The following is a 27,255-nucleotide window of genomic DNA, read 5'->3' on the forward strand; positions in this document are numbered from 1 at the left end:
AATAGCAAAAACTATCCAATTAAATTTGTCGTCACTCCACTTTTACGGTAGATGTCTCAAGATGGAGGCATAAACAAAAAAGATATTTTAGCAGAAAACATTTTATTCGTCTCTAGGGTTGTTTACTTAGCATTGTATACTGTTGATGAATAAAGTAAGTTAACATAATTGCTAATTATTGTAGCAAAATTGAAATTCTTTCGTGAAATGTTGTTCATTTGTTTGGGAAAAAAAATTTATGGTTACCAACACGGCAACAGCCTAGTTTTAGTTTGATGTAGTACAGTATTTTATTTTTATAGTTCGTATGCTATGTCCTCTTTACAATACAACCATCAGTCCCTTACGGTCATGTGTGACATGCTTTTCTATCTCCTTTCTAGGCAGAATACATACGTGTATACAACATGTAGTGGGTCAACCCAAATTCGATGATCAATATATTAAAACTGATAAAAATTCCATACTATTGATGGACATGTTTTGTTTCTATATACATGTGTGTAGTCTGGATATTCTTTTATTGAGTGTAGAAAAAATTTTATGATTGTAAATGAAGTGGATGAAAGGCAAGGGTCATTGGCCGCCTTTATTGTTTTTGTTGGTAGCAGGTCAATCTGTCACCATATTGTTCTGTCTATAGTTGATACGTTCCCAAGTTGATCCATTCCCTCTAATAATTATATTGTATAAATTTATGTGGACATAGAATTTGGGGTCATATACCAAAACTGGTTCTTTACAGCCAATTTTATTCATGACTACAGTCATCACACTTTAAAGGTAGGTATCTGAATTTGAGAAACTATAAAGTTTTGTTTATTTATTCGGCAATAGAGACATTCTTTGCAGTCTCTTTCATTTACACTTGTATATGTTCACAAAAATTTTGATTAAAAACAAATAAATAGAATACAATATACCGTCAATGATAAAAAAAAATTACTTAAATTAACTAATTACTTTTCATTTTGTAATGTAAAAATCATATGTTATTACTCTAAACTGAACTCATAATAATATTTTATGAACAATAATCTATTCATTTTTGAATTGTGAAATTAAAGAAAAGACATATAGAAAAGGATAAGATAATTTATGTATTCAATATTTATATTTAATATTTTAATTGTATGAATTCTTAATGCTGAATACCTGTACATCAAGTTTATGATAGGGGATGGAATGACATGAAATATTTTTGTTTAACCTGGTTCTGGTGCAAAGGTGAAATTCTTGGGTCATGCATGCATTTCATATTTTTCATCTTAAAATATGAGTTTAATTTTGAATGCTTGCACAGATTTTTTAGAATGTACAATAAATCACAATGACAAACTTACAGATAAATAGAATAAAATGCCATATGTGGAATTTTGAGCTGATTTGAATATGTTAGTAAACACCTCTTGATCTGACCTTGATGATGTATGATCCACACGCGTAGGCCCCTGTTCTTCATTACAAAATAATTCAAGTTTGTTTTTGCACCGTAAAAAGGTTGCACTGTCAACAGGTTAAACCACTGTACATGTATTATATACAAATTGTACATGCTACTTGTACTTAGCATTATGTTGCATACATATACAAAATGTATGTATCTGCCTCTAACATGTCAAAACAGATGAAACAGATGAAAGTTTTCATTACATACTGTTTAATTGTGATTATGGTTATCCCATTTTAAATAATAGTGCTGCCGATTTCACTAGGAGACAACACAATGTATAACTAGGTCCAAATTTTATTTTTCTGGTGCTGATTTGTCTTACACCCATCAGACCTAGTGACCATAATTCCATGCATTGCATGATTGGTGAATCAACATAGACATGCATATATGTTTATGTACATGTATGGCCTCTCAAATTTTCTTTTATTTATTGACTGGCTTGTAAATGTTCAAATACACATGTATATATAATTTTCTAATATGGGGAAGGCTAACAACCTTAATTATTAAAGAATAAAGGAAAGAAATTTAATTTCATACTAAGTAAAATCACATCTTATCTCAAATACGTTTGATCCAGCAAAGAGTTCTGGTAGAACTTGTTTTCAAGAAATAATTACATTCTATGCAAACATCTAGTACAGAAACAAACGAAAACTGAATGAATGAATTTTACCATGTAACAGTCTTTCAAACACTCAATTTTATGGTATTTTTATTTATATAATAGAATTTCTTGTCTTAACTCTAATCATACTAATGTATATTGTATTCAATGCTTGATATACATTTTGTGTACTTCTACGTTGTAGGGCTTCAGGTAGAACACAAAAAAATTATCATAGTTAAGACTAAAGGATCAATTCCAGAGTTTCAAATAAGCAGCGGTTCAAGGTTTGGATCCTTAGTTGCTTACCAAGGACCTTTAAATTCATGTGACACTTATTAAGGACTTTTTGAGTTTACTTAAGTAGAGTTTTCTACAGCAGTTTCATTGGGGCAGGGGAAATTTGGACAGTTGGCAGGACATGACATTTTGGATGCAAGTTTTATTCCTTGAGTACTTTTATTTGTGGATATCAATTTTCATGGATTGCAGTCAGATCACTGGTTCATGGATTTTTAAATTTCTCGTTGGACATTTCCCATAGTACAAATAAACTGAATATTTGTATTTCATCTGGAATTGAATTTCGTGATTTTAATCAACGGGGAATCCACAAAAATTGGTACCCAACAAATTTAAGTACTTTCACTGTATTCTGCTTATTTAACTCCTTACATGTTTTGGAATGTGTATGTCTACAAATGTATATAAAAGGCAGAAGGATGAGAGAGAAATTCAGTAGCACGGCCCAGCCTTCTTAAATGGTCTAAGGGAAACCCTAATAAATTTGTTACATTGATTTAAAATTCGAAAAGTTCAGGACCTCATGCTTTTGAAAGAAAATGTGGACTGCTGTATTCATAAAACATCACATAGACATTGACTGGTGTACCAATTCTGACAAAACTTAGTGGTCCATATGATACATGTACCGGTACTGCATGTACATAACACATTATAGTTAATAATTTTTCTAGTTATAAGAACTCATTTTTCTTACTTGCATACAAGATTCTGTAAGTTGGCAACTACAGCAATAAAAAAGTTTTTTAAAAAATCAATACCTGGTATTTTGTCAGTTCTTATTATGAAATAACTTTATTGTGAGGTCCTTCTGAATCCAGGCCCCCGCACCACATAAGTTGAAAAATGTTTAAGTCTGAGTATATTCTTAACCTTCATGGTAACTCCAATCAAAGTCTGAAATTGATGACATTACAAATAGTTAAGAATTTTCTCAGACTTAAGTAATTTTCCTAGTTTTGTGGTGCTTGGACCAGGTCTGGTACTCTAATCTTGTTCACTCTTGTACCTCTTTGTCTAATTACTTGTTTCCCCAGGATACTATTGCCCTAAAATGGGAAAAAAATTAAGAAAACAACAATACAACATACTTTTCTTATTTCTTTTGTTCTGTTACCATTTGTTTGTTTTGTTTTATTATTTACTTTATTATCAATATCTTGAAATTGCAGATTTGGAAAAATGATGCCCTTGAAGTCTGTCTGGAAGACATTAGTATCAAATGACCAGAGAAAACCTCCAGGTAGAGATGCAAAAACAGTTGTAGCTGATTCCATGATGTCAGAATTGGATCACAACATAAAAGAAATAGAGAAAATGAAAGTTCAGAAGGAACAAGAGGAAACAAAGAAAAAGACAGGAGTTGATTATAGTTGGTTGATAACAACTCCACCAAAGGGGTATGAAATCCCCCAGTTAGAAAGACTTGAGTTAGAAGAATTATTTTATCAAGTTAAACCAGAAGAATGTGGGAAGATTTTGACACTATTTAGAGATGCACTATTAAATGATCCTCAGCCATTTGAACTTCCGTCCTTAATGAGAGCATGTACAAGACAAATTATTCAACAAAGACCTAAAGAACAGTCTTTAACGGAATGGGTTACTCAGAGAACGATGAACTTAGCAAGTTTGAAAGGTCGCCATGCTGCTAAGGTCATGCCTTCTCATGATTATGATGATCCTGGAAATATTCCTTCAAATGAAAGTTCAACATACACTAATGACATTGATACCCTACCAGTTTGATACAGTCTAATTGCAAAGTTATAGTAGAAGTTATTTTTTATACATGTATATGTACTAGTCAATATTCCATCATTGTTGCCTTACCTGAAAATTTAAACATGTTTACCTGTTGTTGTCTAGGTGCATTTCAATATACCCTATATTATGAAATTTTTGCATGGCTATAATTTTTTATATATATTCCTTATGTTCAAGGAATCCCAAAAATAAGAACTAGCCAAATTTTTGTCTACATATTTCATAATGTGAGTAATCTACTGTAGACTATTTCTATAGACACAATAAATAAAGACAACAACAAAATTTATACTATTACCAGGTATACAGTATTGCATAATTTTATACATAGTTCATATACTGGTTAACTCCAAATAGTTTATGGTACTTCTGTTTTTCTTTGTATAAATCTTGCAAAATTTGAATTACATGTAAGTGATCAATTAAAAAAATCATTTATTCTTATTTTTGAAGGCATTTTTTGGTGGTATTATATGTACCAATGATATTGCATAGATATTTGTATGGAGTGTTCTGTGGTGAAAATTTTACTAAATTATCTCCCTTTGAAAGAAAATGATAGTGCATTCATTCGATGAAACCTTTAGTGAATTTAATAATCTAAAGCATTCTTAAGAGTCTTAACAAAATATCAAAAATGAAAATATTTGATCATTTGAATCCCCCCTGCATTATTCTAAAGGGAAAGTATACTTAACATGTCAATTTATTTGGCAATACACATCTACTCCTATCTGGCTATGAATGTATTTTATCAAATGCTTCAGGAATTAGGAATTTGAAGTTGTTGCACTTAGCTTTAAGAAATGTTTACCTGTACGTAAAATACATTTTACAAGCTGTACTTGTGAACCTATCTATTCAGTGTAAATAGTATTTTATTCAGACATATCATTTCAAAACAGTTATGGTGTTGGGGAAATACATATTTGTTTTAAATATTTGTGTTTAAAGTAATTAAATTGGATAGGTACATGTACATAAGTATCAGCAGGTAATGCTTGAAGTAAATTTGGTATAGGCTATTGAGTCAGGTAATTTGTTTATGTTTAAACCAACAGAATATAAAAAAGTTTAATTGGTAACTGAAGCTGGAAACCATTTCAACACTTAAACTTTAATTCGACTGAAATTTGTATATGTTAGCAACGCTCATTTTTGTCTTAACTTGTGTTTGTGAACATGCCAAAATGAAGTCCTACATTATATAATAATCAGTAAGTGCAACTTCGCATGAATTTTTAAAAATTTTATTACATGTGAGTAGATGCAATATTTTTACAATTACCTGGTAAACGAGAAAAGGTTTATTTTGCCATTTTTTATTTGATATGTGTAGTATGTCTTGTCTAACACATTTTTTTGCCCCTCTCTTAAAATCTTTGATTTACAATCTTTTTACAGTTCATTCATCACTATACATGGATCAATGTTTTTATTATATAGATAGCAGTGACTTACCAAATGTTTCCAGTATAAAAAATTTTGCTTTTCACACTGTTAAATAAATTCTGTAATTTCACTCTCAGGCTTCTCTCCATTGAAACCTCACAAAATGAATATCAATCCGCCGTGCACAAAATTTGAAATTTATGTTGAAAATAGCAGTAAATAATGGAGGAAATCTATCTAATAAATAATAGGATAATCAGTTGGTTTCTTGAATAAATAAAAATATGATCACTCATGCCAAGAATGCAGTAAGATTTAACTTGTCTACTGAACAAGTTCCACACACTCGTTAAATTAGGCATTCTTAGGCACTCATGATCGTATTTTAGTAATTCAGTCGTTCTTATTAATTATTCTAACTACAGGGTATCAAGTTGGTTATCCCTTGATTAAATGATCGTTACATGATGAAATGACTTGGGTAGTAAACAATTTCACCAAATGTAATTTTTTTTTCAAATTTGGAATATGGTATAAAGAAAAATCTATTTTCAGGAAACTAAAAATTTGATGAATGCAAGTTTTACTGTTTTGATGACAGCCTTTATAGTCACATTTTTTCACAACTAAGACACTTTTTAGTTTTATTCTGAAGTTATTTATAGTTCTTGCTGTATTATGTTGTTTATTTGTTATTTTAGGTTTTAATGCACTTTCTATATACATTCAGTGTTATAGGATTCCACTTTCCATGTCTCTTAGGGCAAGTGTAATTTTGGTGTGAGGAAGTTGTTTAAGTAGCAGTCTTTCTAAAAATCAGACAGGAGGTGACACATGCATGTCAAAAACCCAAGGAATTCACTTTATTTGTTATTCAGAATCAGTTACAGACCACATAACCATTCATAGTTTTTCATTTGCATGTATCGCTTTAGAGATAAAATTTATATATATTGAACATGAAATTAGCACCTTGCAAGAGTTATTATTTTTGATTTTGTTCAATAGTGAGAGATAAATGTATGATTTTCTCAAAAGTACAGATCTGAATATGGAAAAGACAACTGTTACGTAAAAATTTAAAGTGGACTGGTACTTAATATGCCCACTTTCCCTGTTGCAAGTAGAAAACTTGATTTGTTCAGTTTGGAAACAAAACTTCATGTGTGGGAAAGTTAATCTTCATTTAAACTTTTCCTGTGGAAACCTAAAATTTACAAAATCCTAGAACACTGTACATGTAATAGCAGAATGCTAGGCAGTTGAAATTTCTCCATTTGCCTTATCACTTTTGAAAATCTTGTTGCTGTAGAAGGGCAGGTAACATGCAAGTTTAAAGGTAATATTTCATTAACTAATTTTGTGGTAAAAATCTAGTCAATATATCTTTTGTGACTCAATTACTCTTATAAGTAGTATCATTTGACTTGGAGTTCAAAGGATAAACCATAGTATTCAAGTGATTGATCAGTAGGTATTCTGTTATGGGTTGAATTCACCATTATTCACACTCTCTAAAGGGAGGTAACTGCTATTCTGATTGGGTCACACTAACCACTTCCGGATCAAATGGCCACCCCCTATGTAGTACCAAAAACACACTGAACCAAGACATATGCATTATAAGTGCATTATTTGTGTGTATTATGATTAAAAGTAGTCAAAATAAAGCTATGCATGTGTACTTTAAAATCATATATGTAATTAATTACAAAAGTGTATGAATATTGTTTACATGTGTGAGTAATTTGCCTCCATGCTGTCAATTAGCACAACAGGTAAAATGTGGATTTTCAGTATTATTTATTCAAGTAAATTTTGTGAAGAATTTCTATTATCATCGTACCATTAGCATAATGATTTTGGAAGCCTTACTTTCCAAGCTTCGCAACGGTATGCAACTTTAAGAAGTCATTTGTCCTGGGAATTCACAGTGAGACTTTGAAAATTACTTTTTTAACATGTAAAGTAATGGAAACGTTAGAAGTGGTTAGTGAGACCTTGGTCTAGTATAATGAAAAATGAGACATCACGTTTAATTCTTATTTTTAATGCATGTTCTGGAAAAAAATGTCATAAAAACATTCCAATTTTATCTGCTAAATATGTAGCCATAGGACAAAACAAAGCTATATTTTTCTCAGTTGCCTGTATGTGTATTTGGCCCAAGGTAGCAAATTTTGTAGGTGTTATATTTTATTGCTTTGGTTGTCTCAGGTTTAGTGGTTATTGTTTACACATATTGTTATTGTTTTACAACTATTTGAATTGTATTTTTTTTTTATATTAAAATTTTTAAAAAAATCTGTTTTGGTTTTTCTAAGTCAGAAATTAATCTAGTAGTAATACTAATGTAGTAAAAAAAATAATCATGAATTAAGACAGACAATGGATGCTTATACATAAATGGCAGAAGTCTTAAACTAACATATCTTTGAACCTTATTGTTTTAGCTGAAGTTCTGTACATTGACCTTTGACCTATAGAACTGAATAGATCTCTCAACCCTAACATTGTAACTGAAGCTTCTGACATTGTCTTATCTCAAAATATATCTCTGAAAAGATTTATTTTGCTAATGTTCACCTTCTTTGACCTTTAGAATTGGACATATCTTTGGACCCTAAAGTTGTAGCTAAGCTCTAGACTTTGACCTTTACCCTAATTATGTAACTGGTTACAGATATTTATAGCAACTTTCCAATGTTGCTAATTATGTAAGATACAATGTATAAGATTAAAAAGCAGGCACATTCTGGTGTGTTATGCATGTATAGCAGGAGTTTTCCCTTTCACCTTTGTCTGGGCTGTAACTTTTTTTTTCACCTTCTGAGAAGGCTTTTAATGTTGGTCATGATGGCAGATCAGCTCAAGACAAGGTGTTGCATCCATTGGTTGGTGAACTTTAACCCTGAACTATGACCTAAAGGTCAAATTAATGATTTTGTGCATGGCAGAGGTACAGCATTTTTACTACAGTGACCAACAGAGATAGATTTCTAGTTACTACAGTGGTGAGACCCTGATCAGTCAAATGTATTAGAATTAAGAAAAAATATTAATCACTCGCCAAAGAATTTCCTGCACTCAGTTGTTTTTACAACGGGAGCGTCTTCAAATTATGAGGCTAAAAATTAACAGTAGATGGATAACTACTAGTATTATATAACAGGCTATTTAATCTTATATCAAAAAATTAAATTTACAACAAAATACATAATAATTTAAATATGACTTAAATGAAATAAAAAAATGACTAAGAAAAGATAACAATTTACTGCATAGATACATGCACAAGTTATGAGGAAAAAAACAAAAACAAAACAAAAAGTCTAATGTTAATGTATATGTGAGGAATATCATAAAAAAAAGAGTCATTGCTTGCATAGTCAGATCCTAAATGGAGGGTTCCTTATTTTTAAAAATTTTGGTTGATTATACATGTATAGAAAATTATTAGAAAACCCTGGAGCAGTTTCTTTTTTATGTCAGTCAGCTACCCCCTCCTTTTTACTTAATTTCTGGATTATTTTACTTTCAGCAAAAAGTTTAGAACATAACCGAATATCGAGTACAATAAAAAATATCTGATAAACTTGGTTTTTTTATTTGAAGCCTATGCAAATAGCTTAGTAAGCTACTGGAAAGCTACAAAACATTGAAAAAACGAAAAAAAATTTTGTAACAATTCCATGAAACTAAAATTAATAAACAAAATGAAAGTTTTATTACTACAGAAATATCTTACTTCACAACATGAAAAAACAGATGTAAAATATAATATTATGCAAGATAAAGCCTAGTATATGGTCCTTGTTAATAAAACACAATATTCCAAATTTGGGGAAAACTCATTAATTAATAAGTTCCCCTATTTCCCATAAAGATTATTTGGGGTAAAATAGCAGGTCACACAGTGAAGAGCAAGAGACATTTTCACACGGGATATTTTTTTTTTTTTTTTTTTATAGATTTAAAGTAAAATATAGGTTCTTAAAGCCTAACAATGCTCTTACTGTCTACAAAAGGAAAATTGGCTTCAATTATGATCATTTTGGAAGGCCAACAAGGTTTCAGACAAAAGTTTTGCTATATGAATATGTTTATTCTGGTACCAGTTTTTTTCCAGTAAGATTGTATAATTACAAAATGATTTTGGAATAACGTCTATGAGAATCTGTCATATTTAAGTACATTAAAATATTATCCATTGCAGTGTGAGATTGCCTTACCTTTCATATTCTGACATTGTTAATATCTTTAATGTTTTAGATAAATTTTTGGGTAATTAATTTCTTTAAATTCCTTTGTGTTAACACAACCACATCATAGATTTTGCTGAAGGTACATTTTTAGCTAACATACAGGAGACCAAACAAGAGGCTCCCAGGAGCCTGAATTGCTCACTTGGTTGAATTTTGTCTTTCAAGGGCAGTAAATTTAAATAGTTTTTAAGATATTAGCTGAAAACTGTGAAAAAAAACTAAAACTGTCATTTTTTCCCTTTCAAGGGCAATAATTACAAAGAAACATCTGACAACTTTTTCCTCTGAAGACTTATATAGTCCTAATAATAAGGATCATTTCAGATATCGAAAGAATTTGGCTAACCCGAACAGTTTTGAGGATATATGCGAAAAACTACTGTCTGACCATATGTTCTATTTTTAGTAATAGCGGCCATGTTTTTTTATGGATCAAAAATCCCCACATCAGTACACTATGCAGAATACCACAAGAAACATTCATACCAAGTTTGGTTCCAATTGGTCAAGTTGTGTCAGAGGAGAAGATTTTTGAAAGAAATAACAAATAAATAGCAAAAAATATTGAAAAAGGGCAATAACACCAACATGGCTTAACAGATTAAAATGAAAATTTGACCGCAGATAGATCTCATCATGCTTAACACTTTTACCCATGTCAGAATTTAGTTAACCCTAACGGTTTTGGAGATATATGTGAAAAACAACTGTTTGACCCCTATGTTCTGTTTTCAGTAATGGATGCCATGTTTTTCGACAGATCAAAAATCCCCACATCAGTTCTATGCAGAATACCCCAAGGAACATTCATACCAAGTTTGGTTCAAATTGGTCAAGTAGTGTTAGAGGAGAAGATTTTGAAAAATTGTTAATGACTACAGATGCCAAGTGATAGCAATAGCTCACACGGCCTTTTGCCAGATGAGCTAAAAAATCTTGTATGGCAAAAAAATAGAAATATTCTGGTCTCAAAAGTGAAAAAAATCTGCTATAAACTTTAAAAAAAAAATGCCTGCCCCTGAGCAGAATGCCAAAACATTAAAATATAAATATAAAAGAAAGATAAATTGAGAGCTAATATCAATAAATGTTTTGTGTACATGTGCAATGTACGAGTCAGTCACATTTTAAGTACCAGTCTATCTAAAAATCAGACAGAAAGTGATTCATGCATGTCAAAAACCAACCTAATTCAGTTTTATTTACTGATCAGAAACAATTACTGATAACATAAACAGTCTTAGTTTTTCATTTGGTTGCGCTTCCATGATAAAAATTACATACGGTAGATTGTACATAAAATTGGCACTTTGCGAGAGTTATCATTACTGATTTGGTTTCATTTTGTTGATTTTAGTGGGAGATAAAAATGATTTTCTAAAAAGTGCAGATCTGAATGCAGAAATGACTATCATTATGTGAAAGTATAGCATATGTAGACTGAAAATGCACTATTTGTTAGGTGTTTTTTTCTTTATCATGAATCACTATACCATTGGCAGTGTCTGAATTTTATGTGGACTAGAACTTAAGCTGTAACAATTTCCTTAAATTTCACATACTTCACAAACTATTCAATGTATTTGAATCACTATTAATGAAAAAAATTAAAAAAAAAAAACCTGTTATGAATGCATCAAACACATAAAATGAAGGAGACACATTGATATTAATTGCACATCTGTGTCTGACACAGTTCTCAAAAGCATCCTAGTAGAAGACTGAACAATATCTCTTGTATTAAGTTGTACTAACTGATATCATACACTTTATCTACATCAAAATTCAAATACAAAAAAAAAACATTCTACAATGTAAATCTTCTCTTAATTTGAGTGTGGAGAACCAATATAAATAACGTCATAACATAAACATACAAATTTCAAAAACTTTTGGTACATTTTGTCCATGTGGACAAGTAGAAAAATTTACACATTTATATAATGAAAAAACTATTTAATTATTATGTACTAATTTTACAATAGGACTAGTAAGTCTTGTCACATTACTCTGTGAATTCATGAGTAATGGTCTCTAACTCCTATACGAAAATGGTTGTTTATAGAAATACAAAAAGATGCAAAATAATCTAATCAACAAAAACTCCTTATGCACATATCCTTATGATAGAAAATAATAATAGACTTCAAAATAACACAAAACAGAAAATTCTGACAACCATGCATTACATTAATGAACCTAGAAGTAGGAAACTAAATATTTAATACTTTTAAAAATAGAACAGTAGAAATTAAGTATTAAAAAATAAATCATGAAAGAGGCTACAATAATGAGTATTATAAACAACAAAAAGTTTTTGAACATCTTTGACTTTTTACAATATAAACAGACTCACATATCATTATAACACAACTCTTTTCCTTCCATTTGAACGAGACCTAGTGGAGTCACAGCAATTTAAGGGGCAAAGTTCAAATCTTGTGATCAAGATTTTATCCATGATTATTTCTGGCTACACATTTCATTATTTTCATCATAAACATCTCATTTATAGTACTAGTATTTTTTACTAAGAATCTTTCATTCAAAATTGAACTTATCTTTAACCTATTGAAAATAAAAAAATCACACCCATTCTCAATCAAGACTACTATAAATTCACTTTTAAATAACCTCCTGTACATTTTTTTTTATGAATATAAGTTGAGTTATCTCCCCTTTTCTATGTACATAACATCTCCAGGTGGTTTCACAAAGTTGTTTCATTGCAATCCATCAAGTACTTTTTATGGAGTTGTCCAAACAACATAACATACCTGTAGACAGGCAGAGATGAGAAACATATTATATCAAAAATTTTTTTTCTCCAATATTTTACTATATTAAAACGTGAAGGTTTTGTTAATAAGTTAGTAAAAATGTATAAGATTATGAATTGCAAGCAAACATTGTCATTTACAATTACACAACACATTTAGAATTTCCCTACAAAATATCATCCACTGGTACATAGTACCATAAATCAACCATGTACATTTTCTAGTTCTGTGTAATACTCTATATCTGCTTACAATGCAAGATTTTGCTAAAATTACTGTCTCTCCAATGTATATACTACAGAGCGTACAATAATGATGTTCAGAGGAGAAGACTTTGATAGGATGACCATTTCCTGATGAACTACAATTTGTACCTTAAGGAGGTAGACCTAGGGTAAGGGACATAACTCTTGAAATCAGGGATAAATATACACAGATTCAAATCCAGATGGAATAATAACAAAATTAAATTTCATTGTCAAGCCTAAGACATTTCATCAGGTAATGGTCATTCAATCAAGGAAAGACCAAATCTAACCCCTGAAATTCACAATTTTACTTGCTATAAATATAATGTATAGAGTTTAATACAGATACATGTTACACAACACAGCACAACATTGTCTTTAGGAGCACACTTACAAAACAAATTAAGATAAAGAGATTACTTGTTCTCAAATAAAAACTGAATTAAGAACTAGAAGTATTGACAATATAGACTGTATCTGCAGTACATGTGTTTTGTTTTGCTGTTGTTATAAACCTTTATACTTGTGAAATTCCAATGTAAGAAGTCAAAGTAAAAAAATGCATCAGACTATTATTGGTAAGGGTAGGGAGGAGGCTCATCCATGGGAGGGGCACTAGCTTTAGATTCTGGTTTTTGTGAGTACCCTGTATTTGGAGACTGAACATATCCTGCCTGTGCAGTAGGTGGGTAAGGAGCTGTGTATGTTGTTTCAACTGGACCCATTGGTTGAGGTTGTGGTGGCTGCGGGTATGGTTGTTGTGGTTGAGGTGGATAATGCTGTTGGTATCCCATAGGTTGTTGATATCCAGCAGTATAGCCCGATGGTTGCTGGTATCCTGCTGGTTGTGCTGAATATGTCTGTCCTGGATACATCCCCTGATACTGCGGCTGAGCTGAAAGTTCAAGACAGATGAATATCAATTCCCGTCTTTCTGTTTAGATCTGAAGCTATTTCAGAAATATTGTTTAGATCTTAAGCCCTTTCAGAACTGAAGTACTATTCATAAAAGGTCTTACAAGTTTTGCATATACAGTGAAACCTGTCTGAACCAAACACTGAAAAATCTAGCTTTTCATCAGTTAAAATTATTTTGAATCTTAGTAAACCAAACAGCTGTCTAAACCTATCTAATTTTAAATTCTACAAGAAGTTTGGTTAAGCCAAGTTTCACTGTACTGATGAGAACAACATGTATAAATGAATAATGTGTTCATGCATGCGTCTAATATTTCAATCCATATTACAATCTTGTTAAAATTTCATTTACCTTCCATAAATACACAGGCAGACAGCATCTGGTGTTTTTTATTTATTCATTTTGCATTATTCTATACAAAAAACCATGATTTTAACATATTCATGAGACAATGAATGGATTTGTTTTTAAAAAATTAATAGACATGCAATTAAGTCGAATCCAATGTACATGTACACGCATTAACAGTGTTTTCTATATTTTTTTTCTGAATATAAAAAAATCTAACCAGCACTGGCAGTAACCACAGTTGTTGTAGCCACACCACCGGTTCGTTGGCCTGGTCCAAAAACAGTTCCTGCATTCCCTCTTTTCTTCACACAACAACACACTATAGCAGCGACAACACCAATAAAACATCCTGAACCAATTACAATCCCAATGATAGGACCTACAGCAGAACAACATACTGAGTCTCCTTCATACCAGGCAGTAAACCCACAGCAACCAAAGGCACAGTACTCATAGTATCCACTACCAAACAAATCATCTCTATCATTGACATGGCATTCTCCAGCTTCTGAAATACCTGTGAAAATAGACAAAATAATCTCAATGATGTTATATGATTAGACTTCAAAGAATTCTGTGATTGATCGCTTGTATAACAGTTATACATTTTTGTAGTTGTTACAGCCTGAGTTTTCAAGGTCGATAGTAGAAATTATAAGCTTAAAACCATACCTGTTAACCTTTGGTTCAGTTCATGTGGGAGATTCTCCCCCATTGATACCCTCTCATGTGGGAGATTTTTATGCAAAGATATTTTTATGTAAAAATTCAATTATTCTATATTTTTCACAGAAAATATTGTAATTTTAACATTGTTATGTGGGAGATTCTGAATATTTCATTGAATTTGTGGTAGTCTGTCCCTAATATGAGAGTGTTAACAGGTATACATGTTAAAATAGTTACTGTAAACGTTTTATTTTTTTTTTTCTCAGATTCTGTAGAGAAAACATATTCGTGGTTATCAATTTTCCTGGTTTCAAAAATATGATTAGTGTTGAACAATGTTAAAAATAAATTTTGGATGTCCTTTTTCTCAGTTTTCTGTCCAACACAAAAATAGCGAAATTTAGTACACTGTAAAAATTAGTATGTGCACATTAATTCAATTTTTATTCATATCAAGCCCTATGAATGTGAGTGAATTGTAGTGTTTTACAAAAGTTTATGTAAAACACTACAATTCACTCACAATCTACCTAAAAGGGGAAAACAAACATCATTTTTTCTTATAATTGTTACAGCAACCAAATATTGCCAACTCAAAAATCCCATGCTGTTGACATGTACATAAAAATCATTTACAAACATGTCTATATGAAATATGATGAATAAGAGATGATCAAGTCTTTGAAATATCAGTAGAAGATCAAGATGAGTTAATCAGATATGTCAAAGAATCAACTACATGTACTTAGAATCCATACCAAACAATAACAGAATCAATACAGTGGATACATGTACATGTATATTTACATCCTTTATCGGGGCGGATCCAGACACTTTGAAAAGAAGGGGTTCCTCAGAAAAAGGGGATGCTAGAACATTATTTGCCATTTTTTGTCAATTTTATACATGAAAATGACAAATTTTCCAATTAAGAGGAGGGGTGCTAAACCCCTGCACCCAACCCCTGGATCTGCCACTGCTTTAATTCCAAACTGAAAATATTATTGTTATACTTTTGCTTTACTTTTCACCTTGAAAAGCTTTTCTTGGCCAATAAAGCACATGTTATTAGAATGAGAGACAAACAAATCATGACTGTTCAGGTTTTGGTGTTGTGTCTGAACTACAATTAAAAGATCGTAAATGCAAAGTTGGTCTTGCTTGTATCTGTGTTAATGTACAATGAACATGAATGCAACTCGAATGCAGACACTTTAACTGAAACACAGAAAAACCTTCAGTTCCAAGTACCCATAATACATGTACATTGTATATGATAAAACGTGTGACATAATACATGTACATGTGCAATGTATAAGTACACCTAGTTATATTTAATGTTATCTAATGTATACACATGAATTTTACCATTTTTAGAACAGAGAAAGATTGCTTTTGGTTTGACCACGTCAACAGATTGAAGATCACTTATACATGCTGAGACTAATTTTAAATGTGCTACATTATGTAGCTCAGAGAAGCAACAGCATGCAAGTACATGTATATGTCGGCATGTCATCCCACTCAAACACATTAATTTGACTTACAACTAACTAGTCTTAAAGTCTAGTATGATTCAGTCAGGGATTGAAACCACAACATTACCCACAATAGATTGAACTTACAGCCTTACTCATGCTGGATTAAACTTACCTCACTCACCACCTTACCCATGCTGGGTTGAACCTTAAACCTTACCCACGTTGGATTGAATCCACAACCTTACCCACACTGGATTGAACCCACAATCTTATCCACACTGGATTGTACCCACAATCTTACTCATGCTGGATTAAACCTACAACCTCACTCAACACCTTACCCAGGCTAAATCAAACTTACTTTTCCTACCTTTACCCCATTCATATATCCTGACAATGAAAAACTGATACCAGGGAAGATAACGTTAACTTATAGAAGGGTCTGAAAATTCCCAAAGATGTTAGAACTGTCAAATTTGCGAACGCAAAATTTCTTTGGTCGTTCCCTCCGCGGGACTCCAACTCATACCACTGTGACATCTATGGCAACACCGCCTGCACTAAGTCCACTTGCCCAGCTAGGCTATATAAAAATACAGCTTTCGCTGGCCGGGTCATTCCTCCTCGTAGGATTAGGGCACTGGACTAAGTGCAGGCGGTGTTGCCATAGATGTCACAGCCGTACGATTTTGAGTCCCGCGGAGGGAACAACCAAAGAAATTTGCTTCGCAAATTTGACAGTTCTAACATCGTTGGGAATTTTTCAGACCCTTATATATATATATATATATATGTGTGTGTGTGTAATGCATTTATGTAATCCATTCATTTATCTGTATCTATATATCATAGCAGGATTCTGGTCAGAACATAATGTCTGTATCTGAAGACATCATTATCATGTCAGGGTTAATTGGATCCCTTCCTGTGTATCAATCTGACATCTGTTGAGGTATTAAATCTTTAATACTTTGATAATTTCAAGAAAAATTTAATTGATGTCAAATCAATAACCATGTGTAAATATATAGCCTACTTGTAAATCTTAACTCCTATCACATATACTGCAACTAAAATGCCTTCCCTTTTCATATATCACTAATCATATAAAGTAGACTGATATGGGGCGTACCTCTGTACGTACCCACTGAACTTAAGTTTCCCCCCTCCCCCAATTTTAATACTGAAATATGTACATGTACTACAACTAGTATTATTATTTTTAAACAATTAACTCCATGAATGAATAATCATGGTTCATAAAATTCTTAAACTCAGGACGTCCTTAAAATAATTAGTTATTATTACTTCAAATGTGAACAGAACATTATAAGTAGAACTGTACTATTTCTCATTATTTTAGGTTGGCCTTTTGTGTACCCTACTTAAGTAAATACTTGCGATTTGGACAAATTGTACTGATACCCAAAATGTTTAATTAATTCCTGGCTCTAACGTTACATTGTTATACTTTGGAAAAATTGCATTATATTTTTTTAAAACCATTTTATATAAAAATTAATACTGTGCCATTTGCAGAAAAAGAGGGGAACTTAAGACCCCAAACTTCATCTGCTTAAAATACCAAAGAATCAAGTCGGTTATGATATGAATTTGACTGGAAAAAAAGTCAGTTTATATTTCCATCATTGTTTTAAAAGGGGGAATTTTTCAAAAGTTTTACTATTGTCGCCTATAGGAAATAAATAGTACCATTCTACCAATAGGGCTAATGATGGTATGAGAATACAATTAATTCCCTTTGGTTTTCATTGCATACGAATATAGTTCCAACTTTGTTAGTAAGTATTGTAACTTCCACATTTTTTCATATTTTTACTGGAAACTTATTTGCTGAAGTTTCGCCTCCAATTGGTAGAAAATAGGTTAAAATTACATGGGATTTTTTTTCATAAATCAATTCTGAATAAAAGCTGTGATTTGGTTCAGTGGAAGAAGGTTAAAATTTGGGACATATAACTTGATTCGTTTGTCATGTTTACCCCATCTCCGGGTTATATGTATTAATTTCAATTTGTTTGTTTGTTTGTTTGTTGGGGTCTAACGTCTGAGCAGCAATATTTCAGCTATACTCAGACGATGAACATGAAATTGATGATAAAATGAACATGAAATGATGATGAAATGAAAAAGGGATGGGACACAAGGACAATGGGGTCGACAAATTTTGATTGCTACTGGAAATAGGGAGAGGTGGGTAGGGTCGGGCAATTTAGCCTCCTGTGGCGGAGCCCTATGGTTCCTACTCCAGGAGAATACCACATTACGGCTCTTTAACGTGCAAGGAACGTGGCATCTTTCCCAACACGGTGCACCACTATGGTTTGCGGTCAGGTTTTCCGTATTATAGCCTGACAGTCCCAGCATGTAACACGCCAGGGGTACTCCATTCCACCACCTGGGGCACACATCCCAGTTGCTCTGTGGGCAGAGCACCCTAGCCCCTGGCTAGGGTTCTGAGCACTATTTAGTCGCCTTTTACAACAAGCTTAGTGCTGCTGCAGGCTTATTCTTTTAACACCCGGACCTGCACGGGGCTATTAATTTCAGAAAATTATGGTAAAATTTTCTACAATTTATATATAAAATCCTGTTTGTACATATCTTTAGGCCAGAGAAGTTTTATTCAGTTTGCGCTGGTGGAATTTTTTTAATCTGCTCAAATGTGTATATTGAAATGCACTTGAAAATTGTGGTTTCGTGTCTAATAAGGGGGTTGCCAGAGTATCAGAAATTTTATTTGCTAGTTTTGCTGGGGGTAATTTGATGTTTATTTTCAAGAATTCAGTAAATCTACATGAAATATGAAGATTTTGGCACTTTATTCTCTATTTTCTGAAATTTAAATAAAAAATATGGTTTCTATGGTATTTTCCATTGAAATTGCACTTTACTAGGGCGTTAGGTATGAAATATAGACCAGTGTGGAAAATATTGTACAGCTTTGAGTTTTTTTCCTCCAACTATACACTGGGAACATTAAATCAACAAAAAACATACTTTATGAACAAGGCTTAGGCAGAAATGTGACAATTTAGTATAATTTTTATGAACCCAGCTAATGCAATATGGCACATCAGGGGTTTCACAGCCTTGTCTTAGGATCTATAAAATCACAGATATGTGTTTTATTGGTCTGAATCTTTTGTATTTGCTAGTAAATAATATAATAACATAAACAAAATCTCATATATTCTTCCATTGATATTCATGCATCTAGTGCAAGTCACTACATGTATATACCTTGTGATGTCTCAAAAACACCTAATTTTAGTGTACCGAATACACTGTAAGGTTTCAAAAACAAAATTTGTAGAAAAACTGGAAAAATACAGCTGACTGCCTGCTTATGTACCTGATAAGAATAGAACCTTATATTATTTTACATTTGTTTCTGTTTTTTTAGCATTCAAAACCAAAATAAAGGCTAACTTTGAATATCGGACACAATCACACTTGAACAAGCTCTGTACAGGTCTGGTTTAAATTGATCTGGAGTGACAGTTTTAGCTTTGAAGCCACTTCTTATTGTTTTCAATGTACATTTGATTTGAGTAGACCACTTTATGATTGAAGTTGATCAATTTAAGTCATTGTCAGCATCATTATAATGAGTTTTCATATGTGTACCCCTATACATGGTCTAAAAGTGCACTGACCATGGCCGCATGTATAAAAACCCAATTTTTGGTCTTACAGCAGCTGGAACTTGAGTAAACTGAACTTCATTGCATCAAATACACATAATATGATGCAACCAATGTAAAAAATCACAAAAATATTGCATTTAAAAAAAAAATGTACATTTTAGAGGGGCCTTATTTCCTTTGACCATTGGACATGTGAATCATGCAATGCACCACTGATACTAAATTTGCTATAACTAATATATGTTTCAACTAATCATGATGAAACTTTGTAGCTGAAGTAAAAAAAGGTTCATCTTGACACTAGTGCAGTTTTTATCCAAAGTGAGCACATTTACTGATCTAATAGGTACGAGAACACAATTAATTCCCCTTGGTTTTCATTGTATATAGTTTCAACTTCGTTAGTAGGTACCTTCCACATTGTTTCATACTTTTACTGGAAACTCAATTGCTGAAGTTTTGCCTTTGATTGGTAGAAAATAGGTTAAAATTACATGGGTTTTTTTTTTCATTAATCAATTCTGACTAAAAGTTGTGATTTGGTTCAGTGGAAGGTTTGTCATTTTGTCATGTTTACCCCATCTCCGGGTTATATGTATTAATTTCAGAAAATGATGGTAAAATTTTCTACAATTTATACATAAAATCCTGTTTGTACATATCTTTAGGCCAGAGAAGTTTTATTCAGTTTGCGCCGGTGGAATTTTTTAATCTGCTCAAATGTGTATATTGAAATGCGCTTGAAAATTAATTGTGGTCTCGTGCCTGATACGGAAGAACATGAAGCCTCGGGCTGACACTTTATCATGCCCAGTATGATGTCCTTGACCCTACCCTGGCCTAAGTAATTGTGAGCGAAATTGGATACTGAATTTTGCTCGGTAGAGTTCTAGTCCTTACCAATTATCGAAGCCACAACGAAAAGGTAAATCGTGTCCATATCAATATTTATGTCGCACTTGCTTACATACATGAAATGATAACAGGAAGTTGTTAAATTACTGAAAGATTTCCGTAACCGTAACAATCCAGGTGATTAACTGTGCTAATTTTTACTCCTTTATAGGGTGAATACGGTTGACATGGACTTGCTACAAGTCTCTCTGTAATATATATTTTATTTGATTAAATATCATTACTATCAAATATTCATTCACTATCCAACTGCTGTACAAAGACACGGCAATTGGCGGATTCGGAGGGATGCTGGGGTTAGCACCCTATTTTTATTGGAAAATTATTCTTTTTTTTTCATGTGTGAAACGACAAAAAAAAGTCCCGAATAATGTCCTAGCACCCCCTATTTCAAAGGAACATGGGCTGGCACTCCTCATTTTCAAAGTGTCTGGATCTGGGCCAAGGGAGTTCATACTAAGTCTCTGTTCTATGTCTCGTGTGGATCCCTTTCTGCGACTTTTCGTTTCGATTTCTCTTTTCCAAGGATTTATATATTTATATATTTAACTCTTTGTCTTTTCAAATTGTTTATTTTCCTTTCCTTTCCCTTAAATAAGAAAATGAAAGTGTGTTTCACTGATTTTTTTTTCTGCCATTAGATATAGTATGCCGACTCTCTAAAATTCTTTTCAGAATATTTTTAAATATCGTGATGTTTCGACCCATAAATCACCCCTGCATGATTCATAGCTGGACTGCTAAAAGACTAGACAATACATGTAGGTACAGCTGTATTCTTTACACTATATAATACATGCTAATGGACAACAAACATACTACAGATTATTTTAATGCTTTTTAGATCGAAGCACAAGAGGCACAATGTTTCTCCTACGCAGGATATTGACAAAATGTACAAGGTATTTACAAAGTTTGTACTCCGACTGTTTTCCAATCTCATTTTAAGTTATTTAACAGATCATGTGTAACCCGAGAATTCGTAATACTATTTCCACGGACAAGTAGCTCTAGTGGCAATCAGTTCTGAAGTCCATAATCTGAATATCGCATAAAGGCTTGTTAACTGATCAATTCATAATTACACATACATTTAAGGTCCCTTTAGAATGTTCCATGGTCAATTGCTATTTCATATATGTTTATTTGATTTCAGATCCAGTACTCAACTGAAATGTTCAAATAGATGTTTGTCCGAGATGCAAAAACAGCGTTACCTTGGTGCACTTGAACAGAACATGTATCATGGGCGCAAACTAATACCAAACATGGCCACTCTCGAATGTACCAAGAAAGTTGAAGAGTCTCACATAGTTGCAGCTCTGGGATCATTGATTACCCGCCATCCAATGCTGAGGATGTGTATTCAGGAGGACGGGAATGGTCCATACTTTATTGAAAGTTTAGACAAGAAGATCGATATCCATATTTATGAGAACGCTGATTTATACAGTGTTGCTCAAGACCAGTATATTCGCCATTTCGAGAATGGGTCAGAAGTTTGGAGATTCAGCTGGGTGAAGAATAAAACTTCAAACAACTGTAATATGTTCCATTTCGTGTTTTCTATACTTCATTGTGCTTCTGACTTTCCTTATTCGTATTTAATTGTTCTTGAATTTCTGGAATCACTTGTAAACGTCCAAAATGGGTCGACTTCCGATTTTACCCATTATTCATACCAACCTGCATGCGAACAAATACCAAGTTTACAGCATGACAGTAACACAAGTAAGGGTTCTATTCATAAACCAATGCTCTCCGCGAGACCTGCACTACATGCATATAACCACTATTTTAGGGATGAAATAAAAGAACAGTCTACTACCAAGAAGCTAATATCACCTTTCGAGCAGATTATTGTTTGCTCTGCCATCTTGAAGTCATTTTTATCAGCGTGCAACGAACAGAAAGTATCAAATACTAGTGCAATATTAGCTTTGCTTACTTTATCTTTTTCTCAACTTCTAAGGTCAAAAGGATGCGAAGAGCCGATAATGTACGACTTCGTTACCTGGGCCAATCTAAGAAGATATATAGACCAAAATTCTGAATTTTTTACAGGAATGGCAGTTGTTCCCATTAAGATATCCGTCGCTGTAAACACTCAATCCAATGCGGAGAACATATTGTGGGATTTAGCGAAAGACATTAACTCTCAGGTTCGTTCATCTATCGACGACAAATTGCCTCTAAAGATTTTACACGAGGTTTATCCGAAGTTAGTTAAAGAGGGTCAAAAGAAAGGAAAATCGGATAATATATTTTCGTTGTCTAATGTGGGTAGTGTAGTCGGTATCAAACCAGAAATTCAGAAGAATTTTACGTTAAAGGACTATACAGTAATCGCAGATATAGATGTGGACTATTCCCCTATATTTTTGGTTGTTTCCTACATTCTAAATGGTAGTTTATATATAAGAGCTTTTTATACGTCGACATACACTTCCAGAGATACTGCTAAATCATTCATGTCTCATGTAGGCGAAACAGTTGAAACTGTCTAACGATAAATTTGCCTTTTGGGTGTTTTTTAACATTATTTGCATCTACCTTCTAAGACCTGTTATCATTTACTGTTCTGTAGTATTATTTTATATCTTATATTGAAAATATTTATAAAGATAAAAGTTGATTTTAATTAACTACTCTGGAGGGTGCAAGTGTGAAAACTGTTACTAACTCTCGTCAGGTACAGCGAAACCTATGATAGGTTTCAGGTTTTATTCTGGGTTCGCTTTGGATAGTATCTAAAGCGAACCAGAATAAAGCTTGAAACTTGTCTAAACAACAACCTTTTTTTAGTCACTTTAGATACAAGAATATTTTGAACCTGAGAAAACTGAACACCTGTCTTACCCGAACAAAAGATCGAAGTTCGCTTTAGACAATTTAAACTCATACGTTATGCCAGAGCTTGCCGAAACTACGCAGACTTTTTGTATCGCTATAGATTTCTAACAAATAGGCTTCTGGAACAAGGTTATGTTGCTACAAGATTAAAGTCATTACTGCAGAAGTTTTATGGTCGTCATCATGAGTCGTGGATCGTTATGGTGTATCCATCTGCGCCATGAAAACTGATTTATTCAACGTGTCATAGTTTTCCTTTCCTCGTTTGTCTACCCCGGACTTGACTTTTTATGAGCAACTCGGCGGGTGTTTCTAGAAAAGCTTACCATGCCGGTGCACCTGGTCCATGCTCCAAGTTTTTAGTGGAGTCTCGAGTTGCTCATTTGCTTTTGTATGTATGATTTTAGTTACTTAATGTTTTTGTTGTGTATGTCTGTTTTCCATTTCTGGTCTTTGTCCCTGGATAACATTCATTTGATTAACGCTATAACCTTAGTTCCCTTGATTATTCTCACTGCATCCACTTAAATATTGAATTAAATTATATCTTTCAAAACAGGTTCTTGTTCTTCGTGTTAATTGTGGTATAGTTGATGATATACACTTGAAACTTTCCTATACCTCGCGAAAGTATGTATATCACTCCCGCTCATAGACTTAGCACGAAACCAAAACTATGCTGAACCTGTTCTGATATAAATGTTTGGATCCCCGAACACTTGCACCGTCCAAAGTAGATTCCGCGATGATATTAGTTTTTAAAAACGATGCTTACATCGTCTGAATGTTTTTAGTTATATTTATCAAATGTTATTCCTATTCTAGACGGATTTTATAGTTTTAAATCCATCACCATAAAATTATCTGAAATTAAAATTATGTTTTAATATCTGCTTCTATGAATTCTCGTACCTCTGAATTCTAACCACTCTCACAAAAGAAACCGTAATATATCAATTTGATATAAACCTGGCCTTGAACTCTTTGTCTTCGGCATATGCGCGGGGATTTTTTATTTATCTATTTACAAGTTTGACCGTTCATTTAAATATACGAAATATTTCTTAGCTAAGAAAGTCATTTTTCTTCTTGATTCAATAGTGAATTTTGTTTTGAATCGTCTCTCGGTATTTCTGATATTTGTTTATTAACTTAGAAGCCAATGCAGCAGTAAGATGAACATGCAGTGGGACGTGTATTCCTCGATATATTTTTTAACTGAAAGACAATTTAAATCCTAATTTTCACACGTCTTCGTATCATTACCCGCATTACAGCGTATAGAGGACATTTTTCAAATTTTGTATCAGGCGATCATGTATGACTATGATTTTATTCTCTTAAACTATGACTTAGTTACAGAGATAATAACATATAAACAAAATACAGATATGAATGCATGTGTGAAGACCCAATAGTATATTGGTCACGTGACAAGTACGGTTTGTCAGTTTATTGCCACCTCGACACCAATTCTGGCGTTTCAAATTCATTTTACAAATAGAACATGTGGCTGTTTTCATTTTTTGATTTTCTATGATATGAATTTTGGCATGTTCTGATTTATCTGCATTTATAATTATTGTCAGAGTTGTGCTCTTAAGACAGTCATCACTTTATGTTCTAAAAAAAGGTTTCCACTCCTTTTAGTTTGGTGTTTTCTGATCGGTGCCTTTGTTAAAAAGACTTATTGTTTCATATTTCATTTATCTATGGTTTAAGGCTAGAAACCACTAATTCCACTTCCCATAAGCTTTTATGCAAATTTCACAATATTCAATGGCTTCTCTGGACTTTACCTTAACTTTAACCTCCAGAGGACTATATATCAGCATGATTCTACATATGTCAGCTCACAATCCTCAGAATGGCATGTGGGGTTAGCAGACTTGCAGTGCAGTACTGGTCACCGGAAGTGAAGTGTCTATAAATAGCATGGGAAATCCCAGTGTTTTCACAAGATAGGGATATATTTAGAAATCATTATGTAGATTAGGCTTCACATCACAAGAAGTAAAATGCACATATAAAATGTACAGAAATGTTTTTCCTTTCAGAAACTGTTTAATTTTTTTAAATAAGGTGAGAACATTTTTTCACAGCACTATGAGGAACAGGGGTAATTTCTGCGTAGGACTATTTTTGCGTACGTTCCAAATGCTCATTGGTTGAATTGGTGGTCTGTAACCTAAATTTAACACATGCTAACGTAACAATTTTTCGTATCGTGCATATGAGATATGATTTATGTTGGTGACATATATTGTATTTTTCTATAATAATGACTAGAGTCCTCTAATGTACTGTGTTCTATCGGCAACCGTATATACTGTTTGATTTAAATTGTGACTTATAGTATACTAGCATAAATACTGATGATTTTGTTGATCGTTGATATAAATTTAAATTTCCATTTTCGTGCGAAAAAGTTTCAGCGCACCGAATATATTGATTTCTATTCGTAATGGAAGCTAATTATTTTCAATCTGGTCTCTAGTTAATTATTCTGGTGAAGTACGTTTTTGATAATTTATTATTTTCAGGTCAAATTAGGATCAAAATGGATCATCACCCTAAAAATATTTTCTTTTAAATTTCAGATTTATTTTGATTTTTTTTCCCTTACAAAAATTCCTGGTTCATTTTTGTTTTCACTCACTTTTTTTTCTAAATGCCTTGAATTATTGATCTGATGTTTGATATGCAGGTATTTATTGATGAGTTACGTACATAGGTTGAGTTCTGTTCTGCTTTGGTGATTTTTGATGGATTACTGATTGTACTGCAGGCGGAGGCATTCGTTTTGTACCGACACATCTAGTTTAATTATGCTTCCAACAAAGTGATCGAGGCATATAGTTTTTCAATTCAGGACAACTAGTTTCTAACCCCCTTAAGGTATTAAATGTGTCCTTCATTCGTCGTCGTTGTCCTCCGTTGTCGCCGTCCATTAACTTTTTCGAACATTATCTCTTTTGATATATATATATATATATATATATATATATATATATATATATATATATATATATATATATATAACAAAAACATGGCCACCATTACTAAAAATAGGTCATAGACAGGTCAAATTGCAAAACTTTGCAAGTAACTCAAAAACTGTAGGGTTTAGCTAAAATCTGGTAGGGGGTGAAGTTGTTCAGCATGATAAGACAGACCCATGTCGAAATTTTTAAAACGATCCGTCGACGGATTATTAGTGTTATTATGAAATTCTGAGAGCAGTTAATCCCCTTTTCCTTCCATCTTTGTTGATATTTGAACAATTATGTAATTCACTGTATTTTGTAATCCTATAAGTTGGCATGGTCACATATCTGACAAAACAGAGTTTTGTTTACAAATTGTAATAAGGGACAGTTATATCGGAAATCCGATAGCTAAGGTACGGACGCCGTATTGTACTTGCCAGACTTTCAGTTGGAAGAGTAATCAAGGGAACCAAGGTTATAGCGGTAATCAAAAGAATGTAATCCAGGGACAAAGACCAGACATGGAAAACAGACATACACAACAAAGAACATAAGGTAACTAAAATCATACATACAAAGTAACAAAAG

At 32.6% G+C, this 27,255-nt stretch overlaps 3 protein-coding genes across 4 annotated transcripts; 2 read left to right on the forward strand and 1 right to left on the reverse strand.

Moving 5' to 3' along the window:
• The first annotated feature begins 39 nt into the window (after positions 1–39).
• Positions 40–7,831, forward strand: LOC148627954 (protein RD3-like). The gene is made up of 2 exons (XM_088582204.1): positions 40–154; positions 3,539–7,831. Exon 2 carries the CDS (start codon positions 3,549–3,551, stop codon positions 4,113–4,115), a length of 567 nt encoding a protein of 188 aa, XP_088438330.1. The 5' UTR covers positions 40–154; positions 3,539–3,548; the 3' UTR covers positions 4,116–7,831.
• Positions 7,832–8,686: 855 nt separating this feature from the next.
• On the reverse strand, positions 8,687–20,928 carry LOC148627955 (uncharacterized). The gene is made up of 3 exons (XM_088582192.1): positions 20,810–20,928; positions 14,306–14,605; positions 8,687–13,713 (listed from the first exon to the last, which is right to left on the reverse strand). The coding sequence occupies exons 1-3, from the start codon at positions 20,880–20,882 to the stop codon at positions 13,391–13,393; spliced, it is 696 nt and encodes a 231-aa protein (XP_088438318.1). The 5' UTR covers positions 20,883–20,928; the 3' UTR covers positions 8,687–13,390.
• LOC148627956 (uncharacterized) lies at positions 20,667–24,564 on the forward strand. 2 transcript variants are annotated; one of them, XM_088582172.1, is made up of 3 exons: positions 20,667–20,834; positions 21,669–21,726; positions 21,981–24,564. In XM_088582172.1, the coding sequence occupies exons 2-3, from the start codon at positions 21,689–21,691 to the stop codon at positions 23,329–23,331; spliced, it is 1,389 nt and encodes a 462-aa protein (XP_088438298.1). In that variant the 5' UTR covers positions 20,667–20,834; positions 21,669–21,688; the 3' UTR covers positions 23,332–24,564. The 2 variants fall into 2 exon arrangements, with proteins under 2 accessions (XP_088438298.1, XP_088438306.1); XM_088582180.1 differs by lacking the exon at positions 21,669–21,726.
• Positions 24,565–27,255: the final 2,691 nt, after the last annotated feature.

The sequence above is a fragment of the Perna viridis genome, chromosome 1 (assembly GCF_037379345.1).
Source record: "Perna viridis isolate PV_CMFRI_1.1 ecotype Kerala chromosome 1, ASM3737934v1, whole genome shotgun sequence".
Classification (NCBI taxonomy): domain Eukaryota; kingdom Metazoa; phylum Mollusca; class Bivalvia; order Mytilida; family Mytilidae; genus Perna; species Perna viridis.